At 45.6% G+C, this 18,836-nt stretch overlaps 1 protein-coding gene across 2 annotated transcripts in view; it reads left to right on the top strand.

The window, feature by feature from the left end:
- PAN3 (poly(A) specific ribonuclease subunit PAN3) overlaps positions 1 to 18,836 on the top strand; it is a 1,023,990-nt gene that overhangs the window by 581,892 nt on the left and 423,262 nt on the right. For both annotated transcript variants that reach the window (XM_086935164.1, XM_086935165.1), the window contains exons 12-13: positions 860 to 976; positions 1,065 to 1,166. In XM_086935164.1, coding sequence (XP_086791290.1) covers positions 860 to 976; positions 1,065 to 1,166 — 219 coding nt within the window. The remainder of the gene's footprint in view (positions 1 to 859; positions 977 to 1,064; positions 1,167 to 18,836) is intronic.

The raw sequence follows: 18,836 nt of genomic DNA, 5'->3' as shown, positions 1-18,836 counted from the left end.
CGAACTGTAAATTCCTCACGAACCTCCCACTTCCCCATTTTGTGAACTGGACTCTTTGCCATTGAAAAAGGTTCCACCCTAGAGTTTTGCACACTAATCAATCCAATGGGTTCTGCGTCTGAGCTCTTAATGATCCTAAGAATGCAACTGACATTATCATGCATAGGTGGCGCTTATATGTGTCTTCACTTGTCACTTAGAGAGTGGAATGATATGAGCATGCAACACCACTTACTGGCCCAGGAGTACTGCTTTGAAGCTTCCGGATACAGTCTGATGCTTGGAAAATATTCACAAGGGGAGGAATCTGTAATAGTTTCCACCAGAAAGATAGTTACTGAAGGTAAGTAACTTGTTCTTCTATTCGATACTTTATCTAATTGCAGAGTCCTCACTGCCCTTTGCCTCACATTTCTGTGCAATGTTCTTTTTTTCGCTCTAAAAAGGTTCCAATGTAGAGATATGGACACTAGTGCCTCTGATTATTGTTGGGCTCTGCTTCCAAGGGTGTGGACAGAGTCAAGAAAGAAACTGACGTCATTGCGTAAGGTTGACATTTGTGTGTGGCTCTATTGTCCCTTCTGGGGCTGAACAAAGTATCCAGTTTGGTGCCTGGAGATAAACTGAAGGTGAGGAACCTGCAATTAGAGTGTTCAACATAAAGGGTGTTACTAAGGGTAAGTAACTTGTTCTTTTAGTTGTATTGTGAGTTTAGATTATTTTTCAGTCCTAGTTAGAGCAATGCAGGAAGTAGGACTTTTTGTTTGCTGAGAGATGTATTTAAAAAATAGATAATTATCGTAGTTAACTAAAATATTAAAAGTTACTACATACTACTTACAGCTCGTTTTATTGGCAGGATTCAGACTTGTAAACACGAAGTGCATGATGTTGGTGGATATGTGGAAAAAAATTCAGCACTCCAATATCGTAACCTTGAGGGAAGTATTTACCACTAAAGCATTCGGAGAACATTGTAAGTTGAAGAATTCACATTCAGAACTTTTTCTTTTAATTTCTACGTAATCTGGATATCAAATAACTATTTGCTATCTGTTTTTCAGCGCTGGTGTTTGCTTATGATTTTCATGCTGGAGCAGAGACAATGATGAGCAGACATTTTAACGATCCTGGCGCAGACGCCTATTTCACCAAAAGGAAATGGGGTAAGGAAAATAAGTTTGAAAACCTATGTATAGACCGTAATATACGTTGAATGATACATAGAATAAAAAGCTAAAAACCCATCCGTCCATTAAATATGCATAATCTTTTGTGAGCTCAGTGTAGGTCACAGTGAATATTTTGTTCTGAGTATTAGCAACTCTTGTTTCTCCCCCAATTCATCCTACTTCATTATGCCAAATGAGTTACTTAACAAACGCAAAATATATGGCTGCTAGTTTTATCATGGAAAGGTTTCCTGCTTAGAATTTTTGTTTAAAACTACATATGATTGGCTCACCAGTGTCAGAAGTGACATGTGTAGTGCCTATATAGGTGCCTCCCCAGCATGCTGACATCGGTTTTTTGTTAATGCTCCAGTCAGTGCCTTTCTGAGGGGACTACCTCCAGTCACTTTTTGACTGACTTCTTCTCAACATTTTGTTGAACACTTTTTTAAGACCTTTTGTCTTCTGGTGTGCAAAGGAAGCCCCTTAAAAGCCAGCAGGTTTCAAATCCTGTGGTGCCTGTCACACGCAGATGTTTGTGACAGAGTTGTACTTGGCTTGCCTATTGGACTTGGAGTGGCACCAGGACTCCAACATTTGAGGACTATCACACCATAATTCCCAAGCACTGCAGGGAACGCTACTTGAAACTCCTCAGCGCCTGATGACCCTGCAAGGATTACGGTTGTGCAGAAGGCCCAAGGACTGCTCGCAGAGCCACTCTTGACTGTGGTTGCCACAATCCAAGTCATTGGGTAGGTCCAATAAAAAAAGAATTATAAGAAATCCAAGCGCTTTTCGACTTCATTGCGCCAGTTCAACTCTTCGGACGAAGTGTGGGAACGACGACACAGAAGCCCAACTCCCAAGTTTTGACAGAGACCTTCACCCAACTCAGAGTTTTATTAGCCATGCACCTCATTATGGGCGACCCGACCCCACTGGAGTGCTTTGGGCACCATGGTTTCAGAAGGTGGCCCCACTCGATTCCCGATTGCGGGTTCCACTTCTACACCAGTCAGGATCCAGTGCAAGGCCACTACCTTCAGCGGAGCCTGCTTCAGTGCCATTGTTCCGGGTGCTGCCAACTCCATCGTCCTTCCCGACTCCGATAGGGAGATTCTAGGGCCGATCCGAACCATGCCTGCTAAGACCAAGACAATGTTTATTTCTTTTGGTAGGAATGGAGAGGGGAATGACTGGGGTGGGTCTCGGGACCCTTCTTAATGCCACAGCCTCCTTGACGAACCAGAAGACAACTGGTACGAAGAAATGGGGAAAGCCAGTGGTTTGGACACTTAAACAAAAACTGTCTTGATTTCTTCTCCCACCTTGGCTATGGAGGAAGGGGCCTCTTTTGCAGTGGTGGTGCGAAGGCTGGCTGAGGTTAAGGACATTCAACTGTCCTTGAGTGTATCCCACCAATCCACCGGTTAGGAAATCCAAAAGGCTGGATACCTTTGGCAAAAGGATGTTTTCTTCCATCCTAGCATTGCAGCAGTTTACTTGTTGGGCATGGCGATTGCATCGTTGGTGGCACCAAAACGCCATTCCTGGCTGAGAAACACTAGCTACTCTGGGGATCTCCAAGCTTCCCTCATGGACAAGCCCTTTGATGGTTCCTGCCTCTTTTGCGAAAAGACAGACTCAGCGCTTGAGTGCTTTAAGGACGGCTGACAGGTCCTTCTGCCTCTCCATGGCCCCCCACCACCCTCAGTCAGCCTTCTGCTCCTTCCGTGGCTATGGTAGAATAACCATCAAGGATAGCAGGCTTCCAAGCTGTTTTGTGGCCATAGATGCGGTTCCCACAGGCAACGTGGGGTTACCAGCCAGATGTTGACCCGGTCTGCAACCCCCCGGCAGCCACAGTCTCCAAGCGCCTTTTGTTTGCCATTGTACCATAGCAGGCACTCAGTAGGAGGCAGGATCCAATCTCACCTGCTCCACTGGCAGTCCATAACATTGGACACAAGGGTACTCCAGATTATTCAACAGGATTACTCCATTCAATTTTTGTAAACTCACCCCACCCTTTTTTTTTTTTTTTTAAACTCACCCCACCCTTTTATGACTGGCTAACGGAAGACCACATGTCTTTGCTTCATCAGGAAGTTCAATCTCTGAGTATGCTCAGTCATTATCAGTATATAAGATGATGATCATGGAGGAGAAAAGTACCTATTTCATGACAAAAATTCGAGATGCTAAAAAACTCCACAAAGGCACTCTTCGCCACAGTGAAAGAACTAGCCAACATTTCAGAAAAAAGCATTGCGATGAGCAGCCCCGAATCATGCGATACTCTGGGTAATTTCCTCACTGATAAAGTTGCCTCAGTCTATAAAACCTTTAAAGACACTTATTATTATTATTATTATTATTATTATTATTATTATTATTATGTTTGAGCTTGTAAAGCGCACTGTTACCCGGAGGTTTCCTGGCGCTGTGTAACGCTGGGGAACCCGTCCTGGCTTTCCCTGTGGGATGGTCCCTGCTGGGAGTCCCCAAGGTGAAGCCAAGCATCCCCGGCGTTGGAGGGGCCGTTGTGGAGATTAGGCAAGCTGATGCCCAGAGTTGCCGAGTGGGACCCCTGATTAGAGTAGGCACCGAAGCGAGAATTATCGAGTCCGCTGACCAAAGTCCACGACATATAACACCCCTCAGACACACGCTAGATCAGATCATCCAGGTGGTGGGAAACACAAAGTCAGGAGCTCCCTCAGATCCTTGTCCCCCTAAAGTTTATCATATGTGTCAAGATCTTGTTAGTGAACAATTTAACGTGTTATTCACTAAGATAATTCAATCGGGCTTTTCCCGGAGACCTGGAAAACAGCCTCTGTACTGCCTCTGTTGAAGAAGCCTTTTTTAGACCCAAAGGAGCCTAGCAGCTATCGTCCAATTTCAAGGATTCCCTTTCCATCTAAGGTGTTAGAGAAGCTGCTAAATACCCAGCTTACAGAATTTATCAGTTCAGAAAATCTGCTGGACCACACCGAATATAGCTTCAGGAAGGGCCATGGGACAGAGACGCTTTAGTCATGGCAGCGGAGGAACTTCGGATAATTCTCGATGCATGGGGGAAGGCCGCCTTGATCTTATTAGATCTCTCGGCGGCCTTCAACACCGTTAATCATGAGATTTTGGCTAGTAGACTAGGAGAGATGGGGCTTAATGAGCCCTCTCTGAAGCTTCTGTCTTCATATCTAGCCGACAGAACCTTTTCGGTAGAACTGTTAGAGGCTGCCTCCAAACTATTCAATCTCCCATGTGGGGTACCTCAGGGGTCTTCTCTTAGCCCCACCCTTTTTAACTTGTATGTGGCGCCGTTGGCTTCCATTATTAGACAATGTGGGTTCTCCGCTATCTCTTACGCTGACGACACACAGGTGGTGGTGTCGGTCTCAAATGACCTGGAGGCGACAGCTAACTGTTTCAATCATTGCATGAGGCAGGTAAATGAGTGGATGCAGGCCAACTGTCTTAAAGTAAACGGGGAAAAGACAGAAATTATGCTGTTAGGCTCCAATCCTTCCTTCTGGTCGCTAAGATGGTGGCCTGATAGTATGGGCAACTGTCCCATCCCAGTATCTAAGGTTAAGAACTTGGGGTTTGTCTTTGATGACAAGCTTACATTCAGTGCTCAGAATAATAAGCTAACTTCTACCTTTTGGCTTATTTTAAGAATGATTAGGAAAATCCGTCCTTTCATCCCTCATAAGGCACTGAAGACTTTAGTCACAGTGCTTGCTCTGTCCAGATTGGACTATGGCAATGCTCTTTATGTTGGGTTGCAAGCACAACTGCTGCTGAAACTACAGAGACTTCAGAATGCAGCGGCAAGACTGTTGCTTGATATTCCCAGACATGAGCCGCTTGCCCATAGACTGGAAGGGTTACATTGGCTTCCAGTGGCCAAAAGGGTCATTTTTAAATCGCAATGCCTGGCCTTTAAAGCATTAAAAGGCACTGGCCCGCAGTTTTTGAAGACAAATCTGAAGTGGTATATACCAGGTAGGAGCCTAAGATCTTCTCATTCCAAGCTGCTGCAAATACCTAAGTTCAAGCAGGTTCGCAGGGGAGGAAGAAGTTTCCTAGTGGGTACAATCAAAATCTGGAACCTCCTCCCAAGTTCTATCAAGAGCAGCACATCGCTCATGTCATTCAGGAAAGCTCTGAAGACCTGGCTCTTCACAAACAGACCTGATGCGTAATGGGCGTTTTAAAGATCTGGTCCTATCGTCCCTAGCGCCAAGACACCTCCGGGCATTCGTGCGCTGTATACATTATAAAATCAAATCAAATCTTTTGGCCAATAGAGCCATCTAAACTGTGTTGGCATCAGAAGTCCTCTGCGGAGGTCAGGGGTTTCAGTTCTCCTGAAGACTGGCCGTAGAAGGGGGGTTCCCTCGAGGTATTCTTCTCCCGCCTCCAGACAATGTGAACCTCCTGCACTCGCTGGAGTTCACTATCAACATGCCGAAGTCAAACTTGACTCCCTCTCAGATGCTCCTTTTCATCTGAGCTGTTCTGGAGGCAGTTCAGTTTCGGTTCTATCATCCCGAAATGCGAGTCCTGGATATTCATGCAATGATTCCGATGTTTCAGCCGCATTCCTGGATTTCGGTGAGACTTACCCTGAGACTTTTGAGCCTCATTGCCTTTTGCATCCTGCTAATGACACACATCCATTGGCATATGCGAGCTTTGCATTAGGGCCTGAAGTCCCGGTAGATGCAAAATCAAGGGAATGTCTCCGGCTTCATCAAGATCTCTGAGGGAACTGCAAAAGATCTGCAGTGGCGGCTGACAAACAGCAGTTTGTTCTCCCTTGCCCACTTGGAGCTAACTGTAGTGACAGATGCATCACTTATTGGTTGGGGCAGCCACTTGGGAGAGGTAAAGACCATAGGACTCTGATCTCTGGTGGAGTCCCAGCTTTATAGCAACTTGTTGATATTGCGGGCAATCCCAATGGCATTGAAAGCCTTTATTCCTTCAATCAAGGGATGGCTGGTGCAGGTGTTTACTAGAAACACAACTGCTGTGTGGGTCTGCAACAAACAGGGCAGGGTGGAATAGTGGACCCTGTGTCAAGACACCCTGCGTTTCTGGACATGGCTAGCACGTCAGGACATTTTCTTTGGTGGTTAAACATTGGCTGGGCTCTCTGAAAGCCAGAGCCAACAAACTCGGCGATTGATGTCTAGCAGATCACGAATGGTGTCTCCATCCGGAGGTGGTGCAAAGTCTCTTCCAATAATGGGAAGAGCTTGGTTAGATGTGTTCGCCACTCCCAAGAACACGCAATGTCAGCAGTTCTGCACTTTGAAGTTTCAAAGGCAACTTGCTCTGAGTAGTTTACATCTTGAGTGGAGCTCAGGCCTCCTGAATGACTTTCCACCGATACCACTCCTACCCAGAGTTCATAAGAACATCAGCAACGACCAGGCTTAAGTCTTGTGGCTCCATATTGGGCATGGAGAGTTTGGTATCCAGAACACCTGAGCATCAGTCCGCTGAGCAGGCTGCCCCTTAAGGAGGATCTTCTGTCGAACAGCATGGTTTTGTACTGCACCCAAAACTGCTAACGATCTGCCTTCATGCTTGGAGATTGAGTGGGCACAGTTGATGGCTTTTGACCTTCTCGCCAAAGTCTGCATTGTTATTCTGGCAGCCAGGAGACCCTCAACCAAGGTGCTATACGCCTGCTATTGGGACAGCTTTGTGACATTGTGTGCCTCCAAGAGTGTTGACCCCCTTTCTGCACCCTTAACCCAAGTTTTACTTTTTATTCTTTTACTGTACAAGAGAAGCTCTGCTTTGGGCACTGCTAGAGGTTATCTCTCAGACATATTGGCTTTCTTGAGGTTGCCAGACCAGCCTTCTTTGTTCAAGTCGCCTGTTATGACTTGTTTTCTCAACGTACTCCAACATCTGTTCTCTCCATGGCCATTTATCAGGCCCCAATGAAACTTCAATCTGGTCTTGCGGTAACTAAAGGATGCTTCCTTCGAGCCCCTACACGACTGTTGTAGGAAGCTGCCTCTGAATATACTATACCAAAGTAAGGTACTGTGTGCTCAGAGCCCAGGGGATCCCCATAGGCGTAGCAGAGGCTAACTTAGATAATCACTAACAGCTCTCTTGAGGTAGTGTGGTCGAGCAGTTAGGCTGATCAGGAGGGTGTGTTAATAATTTACTGTATTCACTCAATCAAGGACACACACTCCGAGACAGAATCCTGACCAATTGTTTAGGCATAAAAAAGGAATACTTATGTTTTACTTCTAGAACCAAGCAGGACTTGGTACAGGTAGGTAAAATGTACTTTCAGTTGTAAAACTTTACACAGAAATGCAATTATGAATGGATTTGCAGTCGTTACAGGTTTGTTATGCTTTGAAAACAGTTTAAATTACATAGAAATTACTTTTGATTACTTTTGTGTTACTTTTAGATTACATCGACTACTCTGGGTGATATGCCTAGATATCATACTGTGGATCCTACAATGCATGCACAGGTAAGTAAGACTTTTTCAGGTTTACAATAGTTACTTTTCTCTCATACAAAACACAGGTCAACACGGACATTTTTAGGAACAGAAAACTTGTAACAAGAAAAGAGTGTTAACGGTTTACGGGTATGTAGACAACTTACAAGTATGGCTATTGGGGATTAGGACCAAGGTCCAGTTAGGCACTCAGATTGCTCCACCAGTGGCACTGCGGTGGCTGGGTGCAGAGGGTGGGGAACCAATGCGGGTAGGGGGCACTGTGGTTGGGGCTGCTCCCGGGCAGGCCGCTCGGTCTTAGGAGCCAAGTTCCTATGGTTAAGGTAATGACAAAGGGGGTCACAGGTTGGCACCAAGTCCACACCACTAGCGGCATAGGGGCTGCCGGGGTGCAGGGTGCTGAGGAGGGGTCGGGAACTCAGTGGAATCTTATGGAGGTTGACGGTTTTGGATTTTGGCTGCTGGTTCGGCCTAGGATGTCTTCCTGGAGAACAAACTCCTGGGCAGGTAAGTTGGAGGGCTTGGGGACATAGGTGCACCAAAGGTCCTCTTCTCTAGGGTGGCCGGATGCAGGGGTACCTTTTTCAGGATAGATTTTACCTTACCGAGGCCACTCGCGGTTGGGGGGTCACAGTGTAGAGGCTGCAGGCGATGTCTGGGAGTCCTGGAGCGCTGGGGGACCTCGCTGAGACCAGTGGGCCACTTGGATTTGGGCCGTAGGCGACTGGTCCAGGGGTGGTTTCATGCGTCTAGTTTCTTCGTCCGTAGCAGGCTGAGTCGGACCTTGGGATTTTCTTTTGAACAGTGTGGCTGTTTGTGAGAAAGTGCCATCTTTCTTGCATTGGTATGCTCCCACTTGTTGCTGAACTGCTGATGTGCTTTGACTGAGTGTGCTCTGAACCCCTGCCAACCAGGTGCCCAGGGCCTGTGTTCCTTCCCTAAAACTGTGTTGAAACTAAAACCCAATTGGCATTTCTGGCCACCTGTCAGCCCCTAGTAGATGGTACCCTAGGTACCCAGGACATGGTGACAAGAGAAGACCCCTAAGGGCTGCAGCACTTATTGTGCCGCCCTTAGGGGCCCTGTACCCTGACACCCACACACTGCCTTTGCAGGCTGAGTGTCTTAAGTATAGTACTAAACCAACGTTGACATGGCACACATCCCTGTGTGCCATGCCCACACGACCCACTGCCCTGGCATACCTCAGTCACCCTTCTAGCTGGGTGCCCTTTGCCAGTGGTGTGGGCACAGGTGCACAAGCCCTGTGCCCCTACAGTACCCAGGGCCATTCCTGGGCTCTGTAAGTGTGGTGATGCCATTATGAGTATATGATGCTGGGAGGTCGTCATTACGAACTCCACAGCACCATAATGGCTACACTGAAGACTGACAAGTTTGATATCAAACTTCTTAGCACATTAAACCTGCACTGATGCCAGTGTGGGATTTAATGTAAAATGCACCAGAGGGCATATTAGAGATGCCCCCTGAAAACCTAACTTACAATCCACGTCTGGTCTGAGAGGCTGCCCCACAGCAGACATGTTGCTGGACCCCTGGGTGGAGAGCCCCCTGCTCTCCTGGGCCTGCAATAATGCACTCCCTGGTCGAAGTGCTAGATCTCCTCCCCCAGGATGGGGCGGGGGAAGCTGCAAAGGCCTGCCGCCGCCTTTGTGAGCTTCTCCAGACCACTTGCTGTACTCAGCAACTGGCCCCCACCAGTTCTGACCCCCTCTCTGGCCGGAAGACTGGCGGGAAACCCTACGTCAGAAGGGTGTGCCAGCCTGTGCCAACCCCACCCCTCAGGTGGGAGAGGCGAGGTGAAGCACGACCCCGGGCCCCGGCCATCTTGAAGATGGGGAGCCCTGCCCAATCACAGCTACGTCCCTACACCCTCCAACAGGAGAAGAGCAGACTAGGGGGTGTACCCACTCCAGGACAGGAACCTATTGGTCCCTGCCCTTGTCCTACCTGTAACGCCCCTAAATTCAGTATTTAGGGGCACCCTGAACCTTTCTTCCTCAGATCCCGATAAGAAAACAAGAAAGAAGATCAAGAAGAAGAAGATCCGCCGTGCAGCTGCTAACAGCAGGACGACACCAACTGACCTGGCCCCAGCCCTACTGGCATGTCGACCCTGAAAACTGCCCCTGCCAAACTCCCCGCGACACTTGCGGACAGCAACCTTGGAAAACTCGGAGGACCTGCCTGCCTTGACCCTCCCAAAGACTGGGACTCCCCTGTGCAGACCCTCTGCTCCAACAGCTATACCCCTGGTGCCAGCCAGGAACAGCGAATCCAGCCCACTCTGCACCCGCCGAGTCCAGCCCGTGCCCCAGTGATCCAAGACCACGAGGACAATCCCCCCGGCGACTGGGACCCGAAATCCAGTGCCCAAAGACCCCCCTCGACGACCCAGACAACGCCTGCAGCCTCAGAACCAGGGACCCCCCCCCCCACCCCCAACCGCGGCCAGCCGAGGGTAAGATTCCCCGACACCCAAAGACACCCTTGCACCCGGCGCCCCACGGCCCCCTGTGCCCTCTTTGGGGGTACTCACCTCTTCTCCAAGAACCCAACATACCTCTCGAAGTGGTGGTCACACCTGAAGAATCTCCGTCTCTGAGCCTGCAGCCTTTTTTTTCATTTTGTAACTTTCCCTTTGGATAACATTGAGCGCATGACGGCTCAAAAGCACCCTGCACCCAGCTGCCCGAGTGCCGCTGGAAGTGCAACTACTACCCTACTCTACTTCCCCACTTGCCCTTAGTAAGTGACCAGGAGCACCGCTCCCACAGCCGCTTGGCCTGCCTGCTTGCAGCCACCAACCAAAGGCCCCCTACCCTCCATTCGATTGCATTGGGCCTACTCTCTCTGCATCCGGCTGCCCCAGTGCCACTGAGGGTGTAACAACTGTACCTTTCCAACCCTGGGAGACCCCTGAGTCTATGCCCAGAACCTTAACCTCACCAGTCGAGTACTCACCTGAAAGCCGATAACTCACTTTCCTTCCATAGGCTAACGTTGACTGGTTTTCTCTGAAATTTCTTCCAAGTGTGGAGTTTTGAAACTTTAAAATATTCCTCGAAAATCAGTTGAATAATGATTTCCGAAATACTCACCTGGGATCAGGAGAGAAGGCAGTGCTGTACTTTCTAGTTCAGTAATGAACCTCGAAAGTAATCTTATTTGTACTTACGAGTTACCTTTATTTTCTTCCATAGGAAACCATTGACTGTTTTTCTCTGAAATTTCTTCTAAGTGTCGATTTTTGCAAACTACAAATATTCTTTCAAAATCATACCAACTACTGAAACACAAGTACTTACCTGACCCAGGCAGAGGTCCCAGTGCTGAACCTAGGAGTCCAGTACTGGATTGCAAAAGTAACGAGAACCTACTTTACCTGTGACTTGAATTTCCTTCCATAGGATAACATTGCTAGTTTTTCTCTGAAAAGATTCTAAGTGTCAACTTCGAAAATACATTTGAATACTTTGCTTTTAATTAACTGTTTACAGCTTAGGTCCCGGGACTGAATCTAGGATCCTGTCCTTTGGTTAGAAAAGCAATCCTGAAAGTAATCAACTGCATTTATGTAGAAAAACCCATTGAGCTCAATGTTAAATTGTGTTTAGAATTGTGTTGCCTATTGCAACCCCAGTAACTATTGTATTTACCAAGTCTATTGCCATTCTGCAAAGTAATTACCTAAAGTCACTCCTATTGAATGATATGGATTCACTCTGTGATAAGTATGGGAATGATTTAATTTTGTTGTTGGGAGATTTTAACCATAAATTAAACCCAAAATTGTCAGATCTGTTGTATACAAAGCTGAGTTTTCTGAAAGTAAAATACCGACTGATGCTGCTAAGTTGGGTAATTACTTGGCTACAAAAAGTGTCTTTTGCCTAAATGGTAGGGTAGCTCCAGACTGTCCTGCAAAGAAAACTTTTAAATATGGGACCCAAAACTGTCCTATAGATTATGTGTTTATGTTGGCATGGAATTTTGAGCTAGTAAAAGATTTTAGGATTAGTCCCATGGAATGTAGCGACCATAAATTAATACAATTTGAGTTGGTAATATCCCCACAGTCTGCTTGCGATAAAGTTATTTTTCAAGAGATGGATTATCCAAAGCGGATAACCACTCTGCTATCCGACGCATTTATCGAAAGGTTAACTAGACTGCAACAAAAGGTTGTTAGGTTGCCTGAGTGGCCAAAACCTATCATGGTTTGTTGAGAAAATAAACCAAGTGGTGAAAACCATAAGTTTAGAACTAAGGACTGATGTAAGCTCCCCTAAGAACAAAGGTAGGTTACAGGCTAAGCAAGGAAATTGGTTTAACCACGATTGCTTAATCAAGAAAAGAGAAGTAAGGAGAGCGTAGCCTACGCAAAAAGTTTGTTCAAGCTAGGGCTAAAAATCTTGTAAAAATAAAGAGAGAATACACCACACTAATCCTCAATGCCAAAAGGACCCACAAAGAAACTTGTTGGGGAAAATTATTGGTAGCAATCGAATCTAAGAATATACGTCAGTTCTGGAAGCGAATTCAGTCAGCTACAGAACCTTCGGTTGCCCCAATGATTTGCGTAGTGGAAGAGGGGGCTTGGGCAGATTATCTACAGAAATTATACGCCCCAGGGAGTGGAACTGGAAATGAGGTATCAAGGGACTGGAGAGGCCTAGTAGAGGATTTTAAACAAGATTGCTCAGCAGTTAATGTCCTTAGGACAATAAGGACTTTGAACTTAACAAAAGCTGCAGGCGCAGATAATTTACCGGCCCTGATATTAAACTCAAACTAGACCTGGTGGGCGGAATTCTTCTCTAAAATGTTTGCAATAATTTTAGAACAAGGGAACATCCCCACGAACTGGAAGGGATTCAATAATAAGGCCGATACACAAGAAAGGGGATGTTCATGCCCCTAAGAACTACAGGCTAATTAACCTATTCGATATAGGAGAAAAGATATTTGCGAAAATAATACTAAGCAAGCTAAAAGACTGGGTAGAACATCGATCTATTGTGCCAGTGGAACAGGGTGGGTTTAAAGAAGGCCATTCCACAATAGATCATTGCTTTGCCCTGTGGGCACCGGCCAGGAAATCGATAGGTCAAAATGGTAAACTATTCTCTTGCTTTGTCGATTTCCGGGCGGCTTTTGATTCAGTGGACCGTAATAGCCTTTGGGAAGTGCTGGAAAATTATGGAATGCCGGACGGCATTCTTAATATTTTAAAAGTTACATAGCGGCAACTGGGCCCAGGTCATTAGAGATACAAAGGGATCACTAACCCATAAAATATTAGTAAAGAATGGCCTTAGACAGGGGTGCGTTCTGGCACCCTTGCTTTTTTCAATTTTTTTAGCAGATCTTCCTGCAGTACTGGAAATTGAAAGAAGCACGAGCATGAATAGAAATAAAGTGCCATGCCTTCTATATGCTGACGATCTTGTGATCCTTGACCAAACTGCAATGGGTCTACAAAGGAATTAAATGTGTTTAAAAATTACTGTGACAAAAAGCTTTTAACTGTGAATATGGAAAAAACAATGGTCCTATGTTTTGGGAAGAGAGTAAAAAAAGTATTGGTTTTTAGGGCAGGAAAAATTAGATATAGTAAGTAAATATAAATACTTAGTTAGGCCTTTGGTTTGATAGCGCATTAAAGTGGAGTACTCATTTGGAGGCACAAACTGCAAAGGCTTTTTCATCAGTCTGTGGATTGAAAAATGTAATCAAGATTATGGCGATATATCACACAGACCATTCTTAAAGGCATTTAAAGATGTGATCCCCCCGCAAGTCCTTTACGGTGCAGAAGTGCTCTATCTGGGCGGCAAAACGGGGTGGGATTGCGAAGAAGGAAAGATTCTTAAAATGCTGCTCTCTCTACCAAACTGTACCATGGTTCAATAATTAGAATGGAGGTAGGGCTAATAGCATGGAAAGTAAAGACTCAAATGTCTTTATTCAGATTCTGGAAACGCCAGGAGCCTGGTGCCGAACAGAAGGTCTCAATATGGTGCAGAGAGGAAATCCAAACAAGCAGCTTATGCTTGGGATGTAAGGATGTAAGGAAAACCCTACAGACCGTAGCTGCGCACCTAAATTTGAGTCTTTTACCGCTACCCCTGGATGTAGTCTTTTCTAAGAAAATGCTTAGGGACCAAGGGCTCCAATACTCTAGATCACAAGACCATGATTATCTGAGGGTAAAAAAATCGGTCCACAGGGTAAGGAGCGAATGGGAAAAGGAGGTCCGGTTCCCATATTTGGATTTTCTGCCCAACAAATGGCTAAGACACGAAATCTTAAAGGTTTGTGTGGGCATAAATCCATGGAAGACTGAAGGAAAAATAAAAGCAGCCTTGATACAACCAGATGGTATTTGTAAATTTGGCTTAGGAGCAAGAAATGTTATCTTACATATATTGCTTGACTGTACATTGATTTTAGCAGTACGAAAAGCGTTTTTAGCCCAATATTTTTAAAATATAAGGTGAATTCACGTGCTGACGCTGTTTCTCTTCTTACAGAAATGTCATTTTTAGATATTACAATTGCTCTGGGAAAGTTTTTGAAAGCAACAAGAGAATCTGTAATGGAGGCAACAAAGGAGGGTTGTAGATTTTAAAATGTTTAGAGCCATCCCAATATTGTGATTTTATGGTTTTCCATTTTTGCAAATTGTGTTAAAATGAGTTGTGGTCTAATTATGTTATCACTATGTGGATCCAAAGTTTTATGCATGGTTTATAGACTATGGTCTAAATAAACATCGTTTTTATCATCATCACTCCTATTGAGAAAAGTATATTTTGATACTTGTTTGTTCTAAAATAAAACAACTATATCTTTGGATATGAAAACAATTGGCCCAGAGTTCAGTACTTGAGTGTGTGAAAACTTTTGCTGACTGAGTGGTGTACAACAAATGCTTCACGCCGTCCTCTGGTACTGCCTTACTGCTCGACCAAGCTACCACTTTAGAGAGTAAGGTCAGATCTGACTTTAATCACTTTTATACCTCTGGGGATTGGGGACTCTATACACACTGTACCTGACTTGTGGTCCAGTATATATAGCCACTTTCTTGCACAGTTCGCAGGAGATCCGGTCTTTGTTGAAGGATGTCAGTCTTCCCTGGGGTTCTGGAGCTTGTTGGCTACAGGACAAGTTGACTTATGGTCCTGATTTTTTTTAAACTGCAGATGGGCCACTCGGGCCAAGGCCAAGACAGTTCTTCTCTACAGTTGCCTCTGCTGTGTGACTTCTTCTGTCCTTCTTCGTAGGTTGCAGAAATCTAGGGAGGCAAGGTTCCCCCTAAATACAAGATTTAGAAGTGATACAAGGGCTGTGTAGGTTGGGACCAATGGGTCCCTTTCATGCTGTGGGTACACCCTCTATTATGCCACCCTCTAGTGGGAGGGGGGCATGAGCCTCTCCCTATTTGACTGAGTCCCCTCATCTTCCAGATGTAGGGGGAATGAGAAGTATGCTTCACCTCGCCTCCCCCACCTGAGTGATGGGATTGGCAAAGGTGGGCACACCTCTTTTCCTAGCTTGGTTTTCCCACTGATTCTCCCACCCAAAGTGGGAGGCAGAACGAGTGGGAACCAGTACGAGTGGGAACCAGTTGCTGGGGACAGCAAAAGACTGAGGCATTGGTCCAAAGACGGCAGTCTTTTGAAGATTCCCAGTTTGTGGACCCAGCCCATCATGGAGGAGGCGGCATGACACCTCTGCCCAGGATGGGTTTTGTTCCTGGATTCACAGAGCGGAGGCCCTCTACCAAGGGGTCCGGAGCGAAGGCAGTCAACCAAGGGGCTCCAAAGCCTGTCTGGTGATGGCAAATGGCGGGCAGCCATTCAAGAGCCACGCCAGGGCTGGTCATTTTTCAAGGGGCATCTCTAAGCTCTGAGTGCATTTTCCATTAAATCCCACACTGGCATCAGTGTTGGTTTTATGTGCTGACACGTTTGCTACCAAACTTCCCAGTTTTCGGTAAAGCCATTATGGAGCTGTGGAGTTCCTAATGACAACTCCCAGACCATAAACTCTTTATGGCTTTACTGCACTTAAAATTTCTAAGAATTGACTTAGACGCTGTAGGGGTGCAGTGCTCATGCAACTGTACCCTCACCTTGCGGCTAGTGTCCTTTGCTAGAGGGGTGACTTACCTAGGCAGTGGGTGGCGGGCATGGCACCCGGGGTGTGTGCCATGTCGACTCTTCACTTTTCTCAGCACAAAAAATGCAGTGTGAGGTGTTAGGGTGCAGAGTCCCAAAATGTGTCACAATAGGTGCTGCAGCCCTCAGAGGTCTTCCCTGGTCACAGTGCCCTTGGTACCCATGGTACCTTTAACAAGGGGCTTACCTGTGCCCAGAGATGTGCAAATTGTGGGTACAAAGGTATAGTTTTGGGAAAGAACACCAGCCCTGGAAACCTGATTGGCAGGGACCCAGGGCACATCAAGTCAAACTACATTAGGTGTCAGGCAGAAAATGGGGGGAGGGGGAACTTCTACAGAAGCCCACTTTCCTACAACTGTCTGCCGAGTTTACTCCCAATCAAATTGCTTTTCTGGTGGCTATAACATCATCCAGGAGGGTCAGTGAAAAGCAGGCACCTTTTCTGAAATCTCCCTACCTAACAATCTACCTAGGCAAACTGTTCTTGAGGTTACTTTCATCCGAAAGTGGTGACACCTTTTCACGTGGGCCAAAATATCACCTTGCCTAACTTCTTTAGCTTTACCTCACTCTTCCAAGGAAGAGGAGGAGCTCCACTGACTGGTCCCAAAAAGAGTGTTGTCCTCCAATGAAAATAGTTCCTGGTGGAGGATCAACTCTGACGGGTACGTCTGGGTGAAGAAGGGAAAGGCCATGCAGAGAAGGACCATCTCACAATGGATAGTGCTCTGCAAAAACATCTGTATGCATCAGCCCAAGCAATGAAACCACTGAGGTCTTGCTTTCTCATTCCACCAGAGTCCAGGCTGCACCCACTGTGTCAGCTCGCAGAGTCCCTATCCTGGATATCTGTCACGTAGCAACAAGCGTGTTTCTGCACACGTTCACCAAGCACTGCTGCCTAAACAGTCAGATCTATTATGATGGTCACTTTGGGGGTAATCTATTCTCAGGCCCACCTGCGGGAGGTATTGCTTGGATATCTATTCCTAGGTAAGGAATCTGCAGCTAGAAGTCTCTATCAAATTAACAAGTTACTTACCTTTAGTAACACTTTATCCGGTAGACTCTCTGTCTAGCCGCATATTCTTACCCGGCCATGCAAATGGATTGTCTGCATGGAGCCACTCTTCTGAGGTCCTTAATGCTGCACACAAGTACATCAGCAACCTTTGTCGTTCCGCGCTTCTGGCTTGGGCATGTCGCGAAAAGTAACTGATGTCAATGCGATGAGTGGTGCTTATATAGTCACTGCGCATGTCACTTCCTGTGCGGCAACAGGGACATGGAGGTGATTGAGGCCACATACCAGGACACAGAGGTACTGTTCAAAAGGTTTCTGGATCCAGGCTGTTGCCTAGGGATAATTCTATGGTAAGGAACATGTGGTTAGTTAGACTCTACCAGATAAGGCATTACTGAAGGTCGGTAACTTGTTCAAGAAGCTTTACCCAAAAAGATCTAAAATAATTTAAAGGAGTTCCTAAGATGGAATTCATATGTGTACAATGATACACTAAGCTTAAAAGACTTATAAGGCTTTTCAATACTTGTTTACAAAGCCATGATTGACTGGTATATTCATGAAAAATAACCCCTAAAAGAAGTGGAACAGGTACCAATGAATGAGAGAGAATATGCCACATATTGGAGGAATGCCATGATGCCTATTACTAAAACCTGACTTAGGCTCTCGTTCTGCGAGTGTCTCACCTGAAAGGAACCCAAAGAGGCAGTACATGGGCAGTTGAGGTCAAAGGTGAATAAGAAAATGTTGTGTGCCGCAGTTTTGGGGACAGGTACTTGTGTTATCACCTAGAGAAAAAGCACTTCCTTTCATCTCCTGTGTTTTTTTTCTTCCCCTTTCACACCTAAAAGCATGCAATAATTCATTGAAGTTGAAAACAGGAAAATGCCTTTATCATCTTTGGTAGACATTTGTGTCCCTATGTGAAAAAACCTATATGCTGCCAACCAGAAAAACCTCATATTTGGACAGTTTTGTCACCGTTTATAGGTGCAGTTGATCTGCAAAACTTATTCATTAAGAACTATTTTTGCAACCATAATATGGATATTTAAGATGGACATAAGTTGCATCTCATTGTGTTACTATGAATACAGAAATTGCGTACCTAAAAATATTTAGAATCACATATTTTCTGCTGTAGCTCCCTCAATGAATCCTTATTATACACATTTCCCAATACACTGAAAAGAAAAAGAAATGACATTTCACCAGCAAACCTAGTCATTAAATTTGTGAAAGTCCTAGCTATTTACATGCGTCTATGGCCTTTAAAGTTGAATTTATTTTTGTTGGTCTCCCTCAGCCTCTATAAATCAGACCTTATATCAAGGATGGAAGCCCTACAAAACAAGCAAACAAAGGTGACTGTTTGCAGATCTTTGTAATGTATCTCAATTTCTAGAGAATTTACAAAGACCACCTCTCAATTATGAAATGTTCATGTGTCAAGAATTGAGCTGTAAAACCCCCAAAGAATAATCAATTTTCATGGTGGGCGATGTACCTGTTCAGGTGGATGCAGTAGTGATTTCACTAAAGAAGGGTAATGGGCCTGACTCCTATTGACTAGAAGAAGAAAAAAATTTAAAAAAAGGAAAATGTATGCTTCATGAAGTTAAAATTCGAAATATAGTTGCCATAAGCTGAATGCAGTGCTGCTGCCATTCGAAAGTGATTATCAACAGGATCTTAGTTGAAGTTGAAATAGCACCTTGAGTAGGCTGTGAGGTGTTAATTCATTCTGATCCCAAGACCGTTTACAGGCTTTTATATAGCTTCTTAATTTGGAAGGTTTACCATGTTGGATATCTTATACTTTCCCACTCCGTCAGGCGCTCTCCCAACATGTCCTCCCACCTTGCCTGTACATGAAGGGCCTCATGAGGGCAGTCGTCTCG

This window comes from Lissotriton vulgaris, chromosome 8, assembly GCF_964263255.1.
Source record: "Lissotriton vulgaris chromosome 8, aLisVul1.2, whole genome shotgun sequence".
Classification (NCBI taxonomy): Eukaryota; Metazoa; Chordata; class Amphibia; order Caudata; family Salamandridae; genus Lissotriton; species Lissotriton vulgaris.
The sequence above is the reverse complement of the archived record's forward strand: the minus strand, read 5'-3'. Positions and strand labels throughout refer to the sequence as shown.